Source organism: Haemorhous mexicanus, chromosome 2 (genome assembly GCF_027477595.1).
Source record: "Haemorhous mexicanus isolate bHaeMex1 chromosome 2, bHaeMex1.pri, whole genome shotgun sequence".
In the NCBI taxonomy this organism is placed as follows: domain Eukaryota; kingdom Metazoa; phylum Chordata; class Aves; order Passeriformes; family Fringillidae; genus Haemorhous; species Haemorhous mexicanus.
Window position 1 is genome coordinate 111,349,967 of NC_082342.1, and position 20,262 is coordinate 111,370,228.

The window sequence follows — 20,262 nt, forward strand, 5'->3', positions numbered from 1 at the left end:
AGTCAGTCTTAATACCAGAGTGAAGATGATTTTCCCAAAATTTCATATGATTTCACTATCAGATGAACTCACATATTCTGTATCTTCTCATATGAAGAGTTCCTACTGAACATGACAGCAAAGTGTAGCAGTTAAATAGGAACAGCTCTCACTCTACAGACACTTCTCCCTGACAACCTCCCTTCATGATGAGCTCTCCTTCTAGACATCATTGATCACTGGGAATATCCAGACATAGCACTAAAAATTTAAGACCAGAATATGTGGGAACCAGACCTTGTAATAACAACCAGCACCACAATGCCAAGGCAGAAGTCTCAAAAAAGTGAACCACTACCATCAGCCACCTGCCATCTAAACAGAACTTCTTGAACAGAGCCTTCAGTTTCCTTAGGTCACTTGGTCAGGGTGCAGGTAAAGAGAACATTTACAGGACAGGCTCTGATCTGATTTTATCAGGGTATGGAATACCTTTGTCATTTCAAATGACCCTCAATTTTTGACAGGTCTAAAGCTCCAAACTGAGTTAAATCTAGAGCATTTGTTGCAAATGGTTATTGGAAATCAGCACACACATCTTTAAAATATAAAGTGGTTTTGGACAAAATCTATACTTAAAAACATAACAAGTATTTGCTGTGCAAAGTTAACTAGCTATCTAGAATGCCATATATGCTTCTGCAGCATTATGGGTTCTTTACTTTTATAAATTTAAAAATGTCTATGACAAACACAGCTCATCAAAAGGCTTGTGTACTTAAAATTACAGAAGATTTGACTGTCAGGATAAGTAAAGCTTTAAACTGAAGGACTTCCCCTGCTTTACATTTGTCTGAAAGCAATTAATTTTTATTTGTATGATTTAGAAGACAAAATGCAAAAATTACAACCCCTGTTCTAAGTAAACCTACTCATCTGCCAGGGACAGGCAGGATGCAAGTACAGCTTTCCAACCTCAGCCATGGCCACACAAGGCCAAACCAGATCTTGCATGTTTCTATTCCATTCTTGATTCCTCCCATTAACTGAAGGTACTCCCAGATAACCGCTACTTATTACATTGGTGACTTATTATCATTTCCAATTTCTGATTTGAGATGAAGGTGGAAGGATGAAATGGAAAGGAAAAGGAGTGCAGAGAAAAGAACCACCACCTGACCTAGAAAGAGAGAAGTACAACTAAACCTCTAGAGAGCCATGAGAAAAAGGGGGAAAACCGTCAGATCGCTAAGTCCAGCTCCTTATCTTGGCAGTATGAGTGACTGTTTACTAAAACTTCCTCCAATAGATCTATGTTATTTATGTAGCTGTCATCAATTAACATCCTATTAGCCACTTTCTTTATTATCCATATACATACAGTCACAGGTCACACAGACAATGAAAAAACATCAGTGCAAAATAACCACCACAAACCTAAGTGAAGAATGACAGAATTTTTGTACCTAAAAAACAAGACAGAAATCCAAGAAGTGAAGTCTTCCAACCTTTTAAAATAAAACCAAGAGAATGAAAATCTATGCTCCACATGTACTAATAAAAAGGGTTTTCATACCGAACTCATAGTTCGTGCCAAAATAAAATAGACTGTTCACCATACCTGAAGCATGCACTGAGACACCACGCCTTCAGGTATCTCAGGGAAACGCTGCCGGAGATCATGGAGTACCTGCACGTCGAGCTGCTGGCTGCCCTGCGCCATGCCAGATGGATGATGTTCCAGATTACCAGAGAACAGAAGTCAACAGGCCTTCCAATGATTGTGGTCTTCTGAGGCTTCTGGCATTTTCTGTAAGAAAGAAAACAATCTTTTAAGCCATCACAACTCTGTCCTTCCCAAACTGCTTGTGCAGAAAAACTACCGTAATGCTTTTTAACTACCAAGAGAGACTACAGCTTAAACATAAGAGTGGGAATAATCATGTCTCAAATGGTAATATTAAAACACTTAACATACCATGGGTATGTCTCTATGGCATTGCACTGGAATGTGCAAGTTCAGGTCTTTACTCAGTCCCACTGTAGCACCATGTGTGACTTCAATTATTGTGACCTGCACAAAATAGAACTGTTATATATTTACTCCCAGTGAAATTCTGAAAGGTCCGCAGAAAAGAATGAAGGTATTACCAATTACAGATGTATTATTTCCAATATGCTAGAAATGATAGGCTGGAAAACAAAGTAGCTACTCTATTAACAGGGTTCAAACTCTTTTGTCTTTACATCACTACAAATCCAAGAAGTCAGAAGCAGTTTTTGGGAAACTGAACAAGAATTAAACAGAATTTAAAGAGCGCTTTGCAGGATTAGAGAAGCATCTACGTAAGATTTTTGTGAAGTACCTGTTACATTCATACTAACCTAATGAGTGACAAAAACCTAACCAAACAAAATCCCCTAAACTTCCTTCCATTTCAAAATTCCTGTATTCAACAAAAATATTCTACCTGAACTTCAATACTCAAGGACTACTGGAAGGCAAATCAGCCTGAGTCAAACGCTTTTTGCACTTGTGGCTCATGATCACAGCAATAACCAAAAGGCAGCTGATGTCTAAGCAAAGATTCACAAAAACTTTGCATGAGGTGCTGCATGACACAGCCCCTGTTACACATCTATCACTGCTAAGCTTCAAAAACCTTTCCAACAGTACTGCTCAGTGGAATTCTTAACTGCAGAGAATGCACTGCTGTGCTCAAAAAGAAAATGAAAATCAGATACCAGCTGAGCTGGCATTTAATAATATATTATCTGCCCAAAGTCCCAAGTTTGAATCATGCTTATCTTGACCTCAGTGCAACTGTGAGTGGCACATGGTGCAGGTATTCAGTCAGCTTTTCATTTGTTAGTTCAACTTTCAGCAGCAGATTCCAGCAGCACAACAGACCAGCAAGCACACACATACCTCTAGGCACTAAAATTCCAATAGCTTCCTCTGAAAGTTTCTTTATTTTCCTAGGCAAGAAAAAGAAGTATGTATCTTCAAAGAAAAGTGTTAGGTTTAGGGTAAAAAAACCCCACTTTGGTTAAAGTTTTAGAGGTAAAAAAAGCAGGAGTCATGTCAAGTCCAGTCCATGATGTGTGGCTCTGCATGTGGACAGCTCTCAGCTGCTATCAGCATTCACTGAACACCTGTGCACACAGAAAGGATCCCTCTCTGTCCCATCTCATGTATTCCAGTACCCAGCATCACATCTGCCACATCACACACTTCTTCAAGATAAATGAGACAAGTCTAAAGAACAGTGAGATATATGAATTATCTTCCTGTGACTTAGGAAATATCACAATACACTTATATTGTACATCACAATTCATTTCTGTTCACAGTAATGCTTTTTTTAAAAGGAAATTAAGCTTCCAGCAGAAAATTCCTGTCTACATGCACAACAGGGGATCTTTTATAAACCTATTTTTTTTTTGTAAATGATGAACAAACATTATACTCTGAAAGGCAGATCATCACAAGAATACTCAAAGAAAACCTGACTGCAATCAAGCTCTATGTGTTTCTACACAACTCTCCTCATCCCAGGAGGCAAAGGCTGAAATGCAGTAATGAAGGAGTACCCTAACAGAATAAATTGCAGTTAAAACTTCTGTGGAATAGCAGATGATGGCATCTGAAACAGGAGCTAATAATTATGAAAAGTTCATTTGCACAGACAAGAGCCTTTGCACCATTTCTCTCTTAAAATAAAAGTTTAAATGTAACATGGACTGAAGATCCATCACCAACACATTCAATGTTTTTCTACTATGGTTTTAAAATAACAGAAGTTAACTTTGTGTTTTCTAACATTTCCCAAATATGTGTGGTGAGTAGAGGTATAATACAAAGTAACTGGCAGTTACTGGCCAACTACGAATTTTATCAAACTTCTAAACAAAGTTCCATTTTTATTTTGAGGAGTCAAAGCTTCCAGACCTTACACTTAAACAGATAGCCTTAAAAAGCCTACAAGAGACTCAAAATAATTATTGGGGAGCATGAACAAACATACAATCATTCTGAAATCCTTGGATTACATTGCTAAGCTATTATGAAAATTTGTTGGTTTTTTTTTTTCCCCCTAGCCAATACCACAAAATTTACTATTGTCATTATGTACAAGCCCAGCCTTTTGTCCTGCCTATTGTCCAGCATTTTGTTCAGCTTATTCTACTTGACCTGACTACAACTGACTGCCCATTTTCCACTCTAAGCAGGCACGAACTGGCTGGAATACAATACCCACTTCCCATGTTGCTCCACAGCACACGGCAGGCAGAGAACCAAGTTATTCAGAGAGCCAAGGGCTTACAGCAAAGGCTACACAGCTGAGATGCTTAGACAAGAACTCCTGCTGAGCCACTACAGGCTAGGAAAGCAATCCTTCAAAGACCTTCTTCCACAGCATTCATAGGCTAAGGGACACACTAAGGTGCCTTACGTGATCAGCCTCATAATTATTGAAAGTTCAATGCATCAAAACCCAACCCAAAGTCAAAATGAAAACAAGATGTTTCATCTCTAACTTTTAGGAAGGAGTTGAGAGTACCCAAACTCTAGATGAAAAGTATCTCATGAAGATGGACTAAATTAACAGAGCTAAATACATGGCAGTTCTAATGGCAAAATCACAGCATATTGTCACAGAATTGGTCCCGCCGGGTTAACAAGCAGTGCTAACCTCAGGAGCCACTCAGTGAATCTCAGGAATTAAGCAAACCATGACTCAAGTCCTAAAGAAATAGAATAATTTGCCTTTTCACACCTTTTACATGCCCAAATGATATGTACATTTAATCTTTTCCTTAAGCCTTTTGTGTATACTATGAGTTAAGAAAACAACCAACAGTTCCCTCAATCAACTGATGCCTCTTTTCTGAAGGAGTAGATAAAAAAGCAGAACTACTACAGTCTTGATCCTCCCCAAGAACTGTTCAAATACACAGAGAAGGAAATCTATTCTGCTACCGTCATTTCTGAAGCACTAAATCAATTTAAATAAAGACACATAAATCACCAGGAATAAGATCCAACTGAATCTAAAGTATGTAAAAAAATACTAATTATGTCAATCAATTCTATCTGAAAATGTATAAATTATGTATTGATGTACACTTATACAATTACTATGTATGGAACAATTAAATAATTCCTGAGTGAACTTTCAGGAAACAGGCTACCTGGAAGACACTTTCTTAGGACTTAATAATTTAAATTTAATTGTTTAGAGTTTTATAACAATAGTTGGGCATTGAAGTGTAAGAAGAAAAAAACTGAGAGGCAGAACACAAAAATAAAAAATCAGCTTACAAGATCATAAATATACTGGGGTCAGAAGCTACCCACAAGGAATATCTAAGTCCAGCTCCTTGCCCTGCACAGGACAGCCCCAAGAATTATACCGTGCCTGAGAGCACTGTCCAAACATTTCTTGAACTCTGTCAGGGTTGGTGCTGTGACCACTTCCCTGTTCCAGTGGCCAACCACCCCCTGGGTGAAGAACCTTTTCCAGATACCCAACCTAAACCTTCCTGACACAGCTTCAGGCCATTCCCTCGGGTCCTGTCACTGTCACCACGGAGCAGAGATCAGTGTCCGCCCCTCCTCTTCCCCTCATGAGGAAGTTGTGACTGCAGTGAGGTCTCCCTCAGTCTTCTCCAGGCTAAGCAAGCCCAGTGCCCTCAGCTGCTCCTCCAAACCCTTTATACCACCCTCACAGCCTGCTTGGTAGTTACAACTCACATAAAACTGAACAGCTTTCTCCACCTTTCTTCTCACCCTCTGTCAACTCACAACTGTACTAACTCAACGTGTTAAAATAATTTAGAAACCAAACTAGAGACTTTTTATTAGTTTAACAAGCTTTCTCTGCACAATGCATACCCACTGTACAAGAACAAGAACACCACACCACCTCCCTCAGCACATGTCAGTCATCTAATCTGTTAAAGCCATGACAAGAGGACACCTTCACCTAAAGCAGATTTATAACAAAAGCAAAAGCTGTTCTTGTATAAACAGCAGTAAATCAGGATGGAGATTTTACCAAGTGCTGTCAGTACTGGAATTAGCGGAGACCATGCTGTGGCACTGCAAGAAAGCTGCCTGTCAGCTGAGCCCCAAAGCTACCACCAGATAACAGGTCAAAACTGAAACCACACTTCGAACTCCCCATCACTTGCTCAATGTGCAATACCAACAATATCCTCTACAAAAACTCTCTCTGAAAACTGTGACAGACCAAGTGATTACAGGCAGCAGCTCTTTATCACCAGAATGATTCCAGCCCCTACATCTCTGCTGACACGCTGGTTAAATGTTTCCAAAGGCCACAATACTGTCCATATACTGCTTGCCAACAGTAACACATGAGAAGACAAGAGACTAATTAGCTCAGACAACATATTTAGAAAGCACTTTATTAGACTGAGTATTAGTATCCTTGGGGTTTTAGCTACTTATGTAGTTTTAAGAAATAAATATGATTTCAGCCATTACTGCATGATCACATCCCAATTCCACTTCTGTATTTCAGTACTCAAGTAGATGTTAAGGTATATAATTATTGTGGTACTTCCTACAGTGACTGCAAACAGAAAAGCTGTTGAAGAGCAACATTTTTTTAAATCAGCTTGCATAGAACCATGACACTTAAAGTTAAAAATTCAAATTGAGTTGCTTCACACAAAGGATTAACTATGCAAAAATGTGGTTTTTAACATCCCATCCCACACATACCTATTATTTAATAGGCATCAATTATAGCCTTGTAAACATGCCCAGCATCTGACCTGGCTGCAGATGCAATCATGTAGTAATCCCACCTCTAATCCTTGAGTAGCCTCTGGAACCACTGTTACCTTAAATTCAAAGGTGCCTGCCTGCAGTAGAAAATTACATCAGCTGTAATTGTTAAAAATTCCAATACTGAAAAGGAAGACCTAATTCCAATACTGAAAAGGAAGACAACAGATTTGTACACTGTTTGCATTTATTTAACCATTCAAATAAGCAAAAACAATTAACTCATCCCACAAGTGTCACAACACTTACAGCAATCCAGCTAAAACATTGGATTGCTCTTGCAGCAAAGGCAGGCAAATGATTTTATGGTAATGTGACACCTTCACAAAAACTTGCTAGCTAGAAGACCTTAAAATCTCAGAAATACAAGAAACTAAACTGTTTTAACAGTGCCAAGAGCAATTTTTCCTCACAACCATCTTCAGTCACATACTCACTGTATAAACATGATTTAAGAGACACCCCAAAGATTATTTTTCCCTGCAACAGTCCAGCTAAAATAATTTTTAGGATTATATGTATCTAGGCATAATTCTTCCACCTCAGAAATTAGAATGCCTATTTGTTAAGAGACGTTTTCTTTATTTACAGGGTTATACTTCCCACATCTTTGGGGCTGTATTGCTTCACACAGTAGGACAGACACAACAGAACTTTAAGACATTTTGTCAGTTCACACAAACTTATAAAGGTCAACGAAGCAAAATACAAGCAGTCAATGTTTAAAGCTGAGCTCAGCATGCTGCTGACACTGTTCTGAATGACCGGCTATGTCAGTAAATCCACAGCTTCATGGTTTGGCAAGCTGTCTTCTGATGAACAGTCATTCACTTGTGTAAAAGAACATAAAACCCCTGGATGGTAGCAAGGCAATGTGAAGCACAAAAAAGAGGTATACAGCAGAATGACACTAAAAATAAAGCTGACAAGCTATCGCTGTTGACCAATTGATCTCTTATGGTAAAGCTATACAAGCTCTCCTGACAACTCCATATCCCTGCCCATTTATCCATACAACAGTTACCCAGATGGGTCATGTGATGGCCTAGAACAGCTCAGAGTACTGAAATGGAATGTTAATCATTAAAGTCAGCATGATTAGAATACTATCATGGATGAAAAAGGAGTGTAGAGCAACAAAATCATTCCTTCACTTGCTTGGGTTTTTTTCCCCCCCAGTAGCTTAAACTTAAGCAATGATCAGTTTTGTCCATGTTTGAAACTCTTCCCACAGACTCTATAAATGAGTAATATTGTGATACAGTGTGGTGTGTCTGTATCACACAAAAACAATATATAACTCTGACGTAACAGAAACCTGGACAGAGGAAACCCATTTCTGGCCAAATAGAGACACTGCCTAGAAACATGACTGAAGCATAAAAAGGTTGAATCTGTCGACCTGTGCACAAGCATGGTAATTACACAGGTTGTTACAAAAATTCAAAAAATCATTATCAATCACTGTTCCCTCTTAAGCACGTGTTTTGTGTGCCTTAGTATTTGCTTTGCTTTTCCCCCCTTTAATTACACTCTGCCATCCTTATGGGCCATCAACACTGAAATGAACCAGTGTTTAGTATACAGACAGTATGCTAGCCTTTGGAAACATTTAACCAGTTCATCAGCAGAGATGTAGGGGGTGGAAACAGAAAACAGTCACTGTTTTCTCTCTTCCATCTACATCACAGAATTATTAAGGTTGAAACAGACTTTCAAGATCAAGCGTAACCTCTGACTGAATACCACCACGCCCACTAAACTATATCACCAAGTGCCATGTCTACTAAATTTCTGAACACTTCCAAGGATGGTGACTCCACCCTTCCCTGGGCAGCCTGTTCCCATGTTTAATCACTCTTTCAGCAAATAAATTTTTCCTGATATCCAACCTGAACCTTCCCTGGCACAACTTGAGGCCAGTTCCCTTTGCTCTACCTCTACTTCTCTGGGAGAAGAGACAAACCCCCACCTGGTCACAACCTCCTTACAAGCGGGTGAAGCAAGCAGTAAGGTCACCCCTGAAGCCTCCTCTCCAGGCTAAACCTGGCTCCCCAGTCCTGCTCCTGAGAATTGTGTTCCAGACCCTTCATCATCTCCATTGCCCTTCTCTGGACATGCTCCAGCACCTCAAGTCCTTGCAATGAAGGATCCAAAACTTGACTTTTCCAACAAAACACTTCTATAGAGATGTTACTTATTTAATTGCTTTGGAAGCAAAAGGGGTGAAACTCATCCCTATCCCATACACAACTCAAACCTCCACAAAGCAGAATTTACTTTTAATAACTACATTACACTGGGAAATAGTAAAAACTGAATTATAATGAGAGGACTACGTAACTGGAACAATGCTACTCCTTTTAGCAAGTAGCTAAGAGGTTCTTGGCTAGTAATTCCTCTAATAAGTAAGTCACAGCACAGTCTGGTTGTGGTAAGACCCTCAAAGGTCACCCCAGTTCCAAAGCCCTGCTGAGGGGGCACTAGACCAGGCTGCTCAAAGCCCTGTCCAGCATGACCACTGCTAACAATGGAGCATCACCTGTTTGAGCAGATTGTTCCAGTGCCCCACCACCCTCTTCAGAACTGTCTTCCTTATGTCCAGTCTAAACCTACTGTATTCCCGCTTAAAATCATTGCCCCTCATCCTGTCATGACAGACCTTGACAAGAAGTCTCCCCTAATCTTTCCAAGCCTCTCATACACTGAGAAGCTGCATCACAGTAGTAAATATTTTGAAACAACTGCTGGTTCTCTCACCCCAGTGAGCAAGTAGAAGCAGCTCTCACTACAGAGCAAAGTTACAAACGAGAAAGTTTCCAGGGCAGGGGGATAGCTCAGGAATGATGCTACTATGCCACAAATATCAGCTTCCAGAAGGGCTCTCCAGAACACAAGGCACAACTAAAAGTTGCAAATGCAAGTGAGTCTGTACAGCTCACAGACAATCCTGAGGTTAGCACAAGTATCATGACTGAACCCAAAGCTGTAAGAGCAATGAACTGCCTTTCTTAGGAGGACATATGATCTATGATTTCTGACTGAACACCTGTGAAATGAGGCTGTGGCTGGGAAAAATCCTGCAGGGAACAGTACACTGCCAGATTTCCTAATTCATCAACTTCTGTGTTGGCCCTGATAAAAGCAGTTTTATGATGATGCAAAATTTTTTGGTAGTGATATCCTATTCTGGGAATCAAAATGAACCAGAAAGGAGATAAAAAATGTGAAACTGAGTATATACTAAAAAGCATTGGAGAAGATCTGCTGTAAATCCATGGATCACAAACTTTACCTTTTTCTTCATTTTTAAGTACAGTCTGCTATTCATATTTCCAAGTTTAGCAACTACTAGAAGCTGAGGTTTATACAGGAGAGAACTGAGCTAACACAGAGCAAAAGTACTGGACTATCATTTCATACACAATCTGTTTGACAAAGTGAGCTTCCATCTCAGAAGTTTGAGATTAATACTTCTCAAAGAAGCAATGTCTTCAAATACCATGGACATTGAGTTATCTGCAGAGCACCAGTCTGAATCTTGACCAGCACAACAGAATTCAATATTGTTCCGGGCTGAGATGCTTAGCAGCTCCTACACAAGGTGACTCTCAGCATTAACTCCTATTCCTACATGACAAATTCATTGCTAGTACTGTATCCACCATAAAACATTTGGAACAGGCTTTGTTCTTTAGGTATATTTACAAGTCAAAATACAAGTCTCTCCACAAGACACTTCTACGAAATGAATCACTGCAAGTACTTTTGTAAGACTTCACATCAGTAAGAATCCACTAAAGCCAGAAGTTGCAAAAAGCCTCAAGAGAGAAATCATTTTAAAAAAACCCAAACAACCAACCCACCAAATTTGGATTACTCCCACTGAACTTGTAAAATTTTGGTGTTATCTACGCTCATAAATCAGCTGTTACACGTTTCAATGGCTAGTCACAAAATTAGCCTAAATGCGCCCCTTGCTTTTCTTTACTTTTTCACTTTGACTTGGGCTTCTCCCTACTAAAAATGACTGCTCTAAACAAACAAATTGTTATCAATAAATCTGAAAGAGGCTCCATTTGCAGAGTAAAAGCTGATTGTCTAAGCCTGCAGATACTTCTATAAAAGGCACACCAAAGCACTTCACACATTCAGAACTATACTATTTGAATTTTTAACCAGTTGTTTTACTTTGGTGGCTCAGAAAACAATTTTATGAAAAAAGCATGGCCCTCCTCTCAGAGTAAGCTGAAGCTGTGCAATAACTACAGAATTTAAATTCACTTACTCAATCATGCTGCAATCCAGTAATAGGATGAGTTATAACATTTGAAAAATAAAATCTAATCGCTTATGCTACCACAGAAAATTTCATCTATTTGAATTAAAACTTGAAGTATTAGAACTAAGCAACTACCAAGGCAGAAAGAAGAGGACAAAAGTTCTAAATCAACTGTTTAAATATCAGGTTTCCTGCTTCTGAAATACCCATAAGACTTTTGTGATGGCTTGCCATAGTAGTGTTGCAAGCAACAGTTTAAAATAAACAGACCAGTCAAGTTTCTCTGTTAAGTCTCTGATTAATTCTTCTATGACAAATCTTGAAAATACTCTATATTCAATACACTGAATCAAAGCTTTCTACTTTGTTGATAACTGCATATATGGAAAAGCTTTATAAGATGCAGACAAATTCTGTAACACACCCTGTCTTAAACATTTACATTTTTCTGCATCACTGAGAAAATGATCACAAAGTATATTTACACCATAAAGTAGAAGTATTCCTTTTTCTGCAGAAACAGAAGAGACTGTAATTACCACTAATTTCAAGTTAAGTGACCTGTGTAAGTTTATTAGCAGCCCTTATAAGTGACAACTCTGCAAAAAGCAACATCAATTGCAGTCTGTCTACACACTGGATTCCCTACATTTCTACACCCAGTATGACCAGTTCAGAAAGGAGAAAAGGACACTGGGAAGCACAACATTCAACACTCTCTGGCCTGATGACCACCAGCCTCTCCTAACTCTGGCCATCGAAACCGGAAGAAAAAACCCTAGACTGGAAAGAAGTGGAATGAGGGGATGACAGAACCACTTTTCAGGGTCCCCAGCAAACACAAATTGATGGAGGACATGACTCTTCACACATGAAACTGAGGAGGGAAGCAGACAAGCACATATAAACAGGAACAAAAACGGAGAAAGCTGACAGAGAAAGAAAACAATGGACAGGAGTCAATACAGAACAACAGTACAGAAAAATATGAACCATACTCACTACAACAGAAAACATCAACTTTCATTTCTAAAGTTTAGAATTAAACTTTGGTGGCTTGTGTAAATTTCTTTGACATGAAGAATTGCTATAAAATACAATGAACATGTTACACAGTGTGCCTGTCTTTTCTATCATTCCAGAAGAAATTGTTAACATAAGGAAATCTAACATAGACCTTGCTGATTCTGTGGTATTTTCTGACAAGTCTTTACATGAATACCTGCTCATGGGAGTTCTGCAAGACAGTCACATGACGAGGTTACACACCACGTTATATTAATGTTACTTTTGCCTACTGCAATATAACATAACACATTGAGGTTATCCATGATCACACCTCTACATGAAGAGGTGCTCGACCATGTGCCATAGTCAGGAACTGCTGTGCCCAATATCCTTGGGCTGTAAAATAAAAAATTATCAGCCAACAACAAAAATACATACAGACATGCATGTGTATGAGCTATACATGTATATATACAAATGTCATATACACCCTAGATTATGCTTTTTACATCTTTTTTTTTCTTCTTCTTTTTGCTTTTGGGGGCAGAGAGGGAAGAATGTCTTAAAATTATATTGTTGTTACTACAACAGACAGTTTCTGCAACATCAGACCACAATCATCTTCTATTAACATTATTTTATCTCACCTTAGCCCCAGATGGACTTTCTGGGGAGATGTGTCTTAGATACTACACAATGCAGACATTTTTAAATGCTTTCCTTCTACACTAACTTCAGCATTCTCTATTAAAAATACTAATGGGATACAAAAAAAAAAAAAAAGTCTGGTGAAAGGAAAGCTGTTTCCCCTTGTTCCATAAGCTATCCATATGTTACATCTGTTGCAACAAGAAACACTGGTATGTAAGGTAGTGTTTAATCATCACTCGGATAAAGCTGCAGCTATCCTGTCTATGGAATTGATTGAATAGCAAATCTCTATAAGGAAGTTTCAATACTATTTCAGATTCACTTGTTCTATCATGGCCAGAAATGGAAAGAGCCAAAAGAGATAATGGAAAGACCAGAATATGAATACAGTTGTTCATCCTAAAATGCATTCCTGCCAAAATTCTTGTACAGCTTCAGACCTTGAAGAGTATCCAGTATCTTAATAAAAGCTTTACAGTATCCTCTTCCTACAGAGAGCTTCAAATCAGGTGGATTTAACACCCGAGAAACTACAGATAACAGCTGAAAAACTGCAGTTACCTACATTAAACCTTTTCATGAACAAAATTAGTTTCTGGTAGTCACAGAATTGGTTGGGTCAGAAGGGATTTTAAAGATAACCTAAATCCAAACCCACTGCCATAGGCAGTGACACTTTTTCCACTGTATTTATACACACGTGTGTGCATATGTATATAAGTTTGTTAATATATTTTTATTATTTATTTTCCTTGTATTTATTGCTTCTGCCAAATTAAAAATCTAATAGCTACTTGGTAAATTCTTCTGTTCCCAACTAAGTGTAGTATCCAAAGCCTGTATATTTGAAAAAACAATCAATACTTACAGCTAGAATATTCTATTCTAATAATGGAGCAGTCTTCATACTGTCAAATAACTTTCATGCTTTTCTGTGCAAACTGGGTACAATTTTAAACTGACTTTTTTCTAAGATTTATTCCAATTTCCTTATTTTTCTAAAATTAAATTGGAAGATGAATGAATTATAATCACTCATAGGTCAGCTATAGTTACATAGAAGCACAAATTCCTCCTAAAACCCACACATTAGCTCTCTCTCCAAGGTTAAGTCATGACTTTGGTAGGTTAACCAAAGCTGTGTTTGCAGTCTGGACCTTAGTTACTCAATGAAACTGCCTGCAAATGCAGGTTGGCAGTATTCAGGTCATCTGTCATAACATTGGTTTATTTTTGCTGGTCTGACACCAGGCCAGAAAATTTCAAATCCAAGTGATGAGATTAACACAATTCCTGGCTGGAGCATGTGTAACTTTTTACATGCACCTGAGCATAAAAGACCAATTTTGTGATGATGGAGCTGGATCCTTTTTCACAGAGCCTGTGACTGCAACCTATAGCAAGAACATATTGAACAAACCTTTGGCTTTATAAAAGCAGCCTTGTAGGATACAAAGTAGAGGGAAAGAGGTCCTTGACTACTAGGCAGTCTTTCCCCAGCTGACACTGCACAGCTGGCTGATGGTGAAGTTACAAGTAAATGCCACTTTCATCAGGCAGAGATACAGAAAAAAAAAAAGGTATAAATCTGAATATGAGACTAAATGAATGAGGCCCATGTTCTGGAACTTTCAGGTAGTACTTGACTCTTCAAAGCATTTCACCCAAAAGTCCCTATTCACAATTTCAAAGCTATCATTTCACGGTATTTTTACAATACCTTATTTTATTCTACATGACAAATATCCTTCCAAATATAAGTTACACATGCAAGTTAAGCACTTTAAGCAATCAGCATCTCTCTAAAGCCAAGTCATTTCCACACTGATTTGCCTTACTGTACTCCATTAAGGTTGGTAGGATAAACTGCACTGATTTCATTTCCCTTTTAGGAAGCTATCCTCATAATCCTGCTTTAGTAAAAGAAAAAACCACAAGGGCTCAAAGGCAGCTTCAACCTAAAATAGTTACTAACTCATTCTTCTCTTCAAGAGGTTTGGATTATTTCACTCCTCAAAACCAAAAAGATGCTGTCCAGCAGCTCAAGATAGGTGCAGCCTCCAAAATCCATGTCATTCTTTGTTTTAATAGACCTTGCTCTTCTTTCAGATTTTATGGAATTTTGTGTGTAACTCAGTAAAGCAATAGCTAAAGAACTGTTGAAACATTCTCTACACTACACTGAGCTTGCTCTGGTATTTGTGCTGTGCTCAGGGCTCTTCACCTCCATCAGAACAGAAGATTGGAACTGATACCCACCCAACAATTTGAGTGGCTCAGATGCAGTACAAGAACGCAAAAACTTTTCTTTCACCTATTATCCACAGTGGTTTCCTTTGCTTGGATACTGCAGCAAAGGAAGAGATGTGGTATTAACCAATCTCCCAGTTTCTCTACTGTTAAGAAGTGGGAGTGTCCATATGGTTTGTAGAAAGCAACAATGTGGAGCATGCCCAGCTCTTCAATTAGTAATTAAGAATTTCAACCTTTCCAACCAGTCTTCTCGGTTAACTCCGTCAGTCTTAGAGGTGCACCATGTACAGAAAACACAGAGGGGAAAAATAAGAAAAAAATCAAGATCATATCTTCCCACAAATACAATGCAGTCTTACATACAACACAAGATTAGACAGTAGAAAAATCTAAAATTTTAATTAACTTGCTGTCTCCCCCTGGCTGGCCAAGCACAACTGCCACCAGAGCATTCCCCTTAGGCCAGTAAGTGACACAAAATGCCAGCCCTGGACAAAGGAGCAAAAGTGAGAAATGTGTACATTTCTGAATAAAAAAACCTAACCATCTTATATTAAAATAAGATTGTAATCTGATGCCTTGATTCCAAAATCACAGTGCAAGTAGTCACACCCTCTGCTTCACCAAACAGCCCAATGACTCCTTCAGAATTCTTACAAGAATACTGCAAACTCGGCTCTAAGAATTTACACAACCCAGACTCAAGTGTATGCTTTGGGTTCTCTCTGCTTTGAAAGGAGAGAGAGGAGAAGTAAGGAGATGAAAACCTTTGACATTTTTTAGTGCTGTTTAAGCACAAGCCTTATTTGATTTTGTTCTGAGTCATTCCTCCCCCACAGGATGAAAAGCAATGCTACATGTTCAGTATGTGAATGGACAGATGAGCTGAGCAATACCACAACAGACCTGTTAAGTCTGACTATAAATCATATGCAGATTTTCTGTTCCTTATAACTGCTGGAGAAGTATGCAAATTAAGTAATTAGGTACCTCAGAGACGCATGCGCTTTGATTCAGCATCAGCTTTAAAAAAACAAAGGTAATTCATACTTTAAAAAATCCCAGACAATACAATAATAATTGGTGCTCATTTTCATGACTACTGCACACCGCCGGTTTTCCATTGTGGTGAACCAAACTCAGTACTATTTAAAGTCTGGGGTTTTACTGGCTGAAAAATGATGAAATCTTTTTTTAAAAAACAATATTTGCTTGAGAACCACAATCAAAAGAACGTCCAGTTACCAGATTTACATTAGAATACCATCTCATCCAACCTTACTAATTCTCTGTTTTAACCACATTCCAAGAAGGGCTATTGGTCTCCAGTCAGGGAATACACAAGACTTTGGATACTCAACACCCACTAATTCTCCACTACTGTCTGCACAGTTTAGCCTATGGAGCTACTCTTAATTCAAATATCTTGTTATTTTGTCTAATTTTCAAATGGATTAAAAGTAAATTTTACATAAATTTAAACATTTGCAGAAGACAATGCACATGCAGCTCTGAACATACTTCCTCAAGTACACAATAATCTCTATTACTTTCATTATTTGTCAGATTTCCATACCCAGCCATTCTGTTTGATAAGAGCAACTTTCTACATATTTGAGACGTTAATGAACTGCACACAGCCCTCAGACAAAACAGCCTAATGAGAAAGTGCCTTTATAATAACATTTCCAAGTACGTGTAAGAGTAAAGACATTCCTTCTGTAGTTATACATGCTCAATTCAACTGAATCAAGTCCAGAATACATAGAAACACATAAAAAAACCCCAAACAGGTGCACGATTAATCCACGGGTTCAAACACTGTAGTATTGACTTTCTACTTATTATTCATTTTATAAACTTTCAATGATATCATGAAAAAAATCATATAGGCATGATAAAATTCTATTAAAAACTCTCAGTCTGCATCATTTCTTACAAAAAGCAACTCCTAAAATTCAAATTATTATTTTCAAATAAGAATCAAATATTTGAAGGAAATCTCATTACTAGAAATCAAAAGTATGTGTTCCTAATTTACAAATTTTTTCATACAACTACTTTTACCTAAAGAAAACAAACTGCCAAGTGTATTTGACATTTTAAAAGCACTTTTAAAATTAATAGCATAAAACAAACGCATCTCTAATGAAGACTATGTAACAAACGTGTTCTAGATTGGTCTGGAAGTCAATAGAAAGACAACTCGGCAGTGAATTCTGAAATATCAGAACTACCAAGATGCTATTGAATGTTACTTGCAGGAAAAAAAAATTCTGAAACATCAAAAGTGCAAAATAATTAACAGAAGGAAAAAAAACCACACCAAAAATTACAAACATACCACACTCAAATACCAAGGTTCTTACCAACTTTAACTGGGAACATGGGGGCTGCAATCTAATTCCCTTCTACGCTGAGGCACAGAAATATGCAGTTACAAGGGAAAAGCAATACTGAACATCCAAATTCATCCTTTTTTTTGTCCAGCATACAGAGTCACAACCCTAAACACCAAGGAAACAGCAACCCCAGCAAAAGAGAGGTGGTTTTGATACTGTTGCCTTTAAACAAGGGAGTATTAGGCACAAAAACCCTTTAATTTCAGGAAATAAGCTGGGGTGGTGGTGGTGGAGGGAATCTTTGTCTAGGGAAATATTTAGCATCATAAAATGCTCTCCAATAGCACATACTCTGGGTGCTTCCTCAAGAGAAACTGTCACAAAGGAAGTCTCATCTGGCTGTTTCATAATCACTTTAAACCAGTAGAACACAATAATTCTGAAGAAAGAATTTGCTTCTCCTTTCATTTCAATGCTTGCTCCTCCCAACACACCACCACAAATTTAGAGACCAAATAGTGACATGGACATCACTACAGCTAAACTTTGATTTACAAACACTACTCACCCAAACTGGATCAGCTCCCTGACTCCCCACAAATCCCCCCAGTATCTTGTGTCACAGACAGACACAAAACTTTGAGACAGAAGCAGGCAGCCAGGGTGAGAGAGAAAGAAGTGTTAAACCAAAGTGTCAGGATGAGATCTGACCACGAAGACCTCAGAGCAGACTCTTCCTTTAGGTAAGGCACAAAAACTTATTGAAAATTAGACTTGCTCATTAAGAGAGCAGTCCAAGTCACAGTCTGAGGCTGAACTCTTTAATTCCATTTGGCAGTTTTCCTCTTATTCACAGGAAGCTCATAGTTGCAAGGAACCATGCAACCAATAGTTCTGGTTGGTCACACTTTACCTACCCAGTGATTTAGACACTGAAAACATGTAAGATTTAGAAGTCTTATTTTCCATGTTAAATGATAGAAAAAACAGCATCTCCTTGAAATCCAGATGATCTATATTCCAGCAAGCCAGAAATCTATGCCTTGGAGTAGTTTTGATTGTTCTCAACTTCCTGAAAACCTGCCTTCCTGAATCTTCATTTTCTTTTTTATTTGGAAGAACTGGGAAAAGTTCTTAGCCTCAACCACAGGACAAACAAAGCCATCAAACCAGATTAGTTATGAATCTCATGGATTAGCAAACAGAGAAAATAATCCAAAAGCCAAGGCAAACTATACAAAATATAAATATTGTGATTGAAAAATGTTAGAATTTTGAGATACACAGAACTGATATGAGTTTAATTCAATATCATATAAGAATTAAAACACATCTAAAGACAAGTTTGGAATCCTCACAGATCCCTCCTGAAAAGTTACTCTGCAGAAAGACTTACAATCACAGTAATATACTCAGAAGTTACTCATCTTTGAGTATTTAATAAAGCTAACACAAATTTGATGTACTTGAATATATGTGTAATAAAAACCTATTATAATTGAACCTTGAGGTTTGCACCTTAGCAAGCTCATTTCATGTTTAAGTAGTCTTTTTTCATGGCTAGTAAAATCATTAACTATTAAAGGAACCCAAGTTAAATACTGCTTACTACAAATGCAACACAGCTGTTAATGCTTTCAAGAATGCATTATTCAAATAATCACCAAAACACTTTTCAAATACTTACACCAAAAAAAAAAAAAAAAAAAAAAAAAAAATCCATTTTTTCGGTAGAATATTTGTCTACTGGACAGTCTTCTAGTGCCATTCTGCCACACTGTACATGCTATCAGGAAACCAAACAACTAAGATGCTCATAGTACAGAATATGGGATCATTAGTAGTACTGAACAAATAACCCCAAGCATCAAGTTTTTCTCCTTGCTTGACTTTTATTATAGTTTAATAAAAATTAAGATTATTTGTGATTATGTAACATGCTTACATAATTCACATATTCAACTATACACAGAAATAACTTGCCCTACAAGTCTAAGTATACCATACACTTGCTGGGAAAACAAAACAAACAACACCCTCAACCCCCATAAAACCAACTACAGTGAAAAAAACAATGTAAAACCAAACTCAGAAAAGCAGACAAAAGAAAGCCCTAAGCAAATCTAAATGCATTCCCCTTAAGTATGTAGAGTGTTCACCTTCTGAACAGACTAACAAGACTGTGCCATAAATAGTTTAACTTAAAAAAAAAGTGCAGTTTACATAAGCCTGTGGCAGTCAACCATTTTTACTGATGGCACTACAACCAACAGCGGCAAAAAAAGTTCAGAAAGTAGAACTTAGGAACTAATTCAAAATACCTTTAGTCCTTACTCCAGGGCTGACTAAGTAACGCTACTGGCAAAGCTTAAACTCAAATATCCCATGAACTGTCAAGTGGATAGAGTAATCCAGGGATTATGCTCAAGAGAAGTTATTCAGAGTAACCTTAAAGCAGAAATTTGCTACTGTCACAACATAGGAAGAAGCATATGAAAATGTCAATGTCATAACTACTTTCCTCTCACCTGAATCATAGAAATTCTAACTTAAACCTATTTCTTTCTTTTCCTCTTCTTCTGGAGCTCACAAAAACCTTACCTTTCATAACTTTCAAAAAATGAGACATTTAGAGACTTTAGAATCTCATTCTTTAAACTTCTTTACAGGAAGCAGGACAAAACAATAATCTACGGTACAGATTTTAACAATATTCAGTGGCGGGAGGGAAAGCACATAAGGACTGCTTGGTTTTGAGGGATCTTTCTAAAACTCAATTCACAGAACAGAGTCAGACCTCTTTTGATCCTTTCCTGTCAGCTCCCCAACACCAGTCCCCTTTCAGCTAGTTCTCTGAGCCATCAAGTCCATGAACTGACATCCACAAGGACCAGGGCTTCACTGAGCCCAAGACTGCCTACAAGAAG

General features: G+C 38.0%; 1 protein-coding gene across 2 annotated transcripts in view; it reads right to left on the bottom strand.

The window, feature by feature from the left end:
* Positions 1 to 20,262, bottom strand: part of TAB3 (TGF-beta activated kinase 1 (MAP3K7) binding protein 3) — a 43,871-nt gene that overhangs the window by 16,437 nt on the left and 7,172 nt on the right. For both annotated transcript variants that reach the window (XM_059839935.1, XM_059839934.1), the window contains exon 2: positions 1,601 to 1,789. In XM_059839935.1, coding sequence (XP_059695918.1) covers positions 1,601 to 1,702 — 102 coding nt within the window. In that variant the 5' untranslated portion in view covers positions 1,703 to 1,789. The remainder of the gene's footprint in view (positions 1 to 1,600; positions 1,790 to 20,262) is intronic.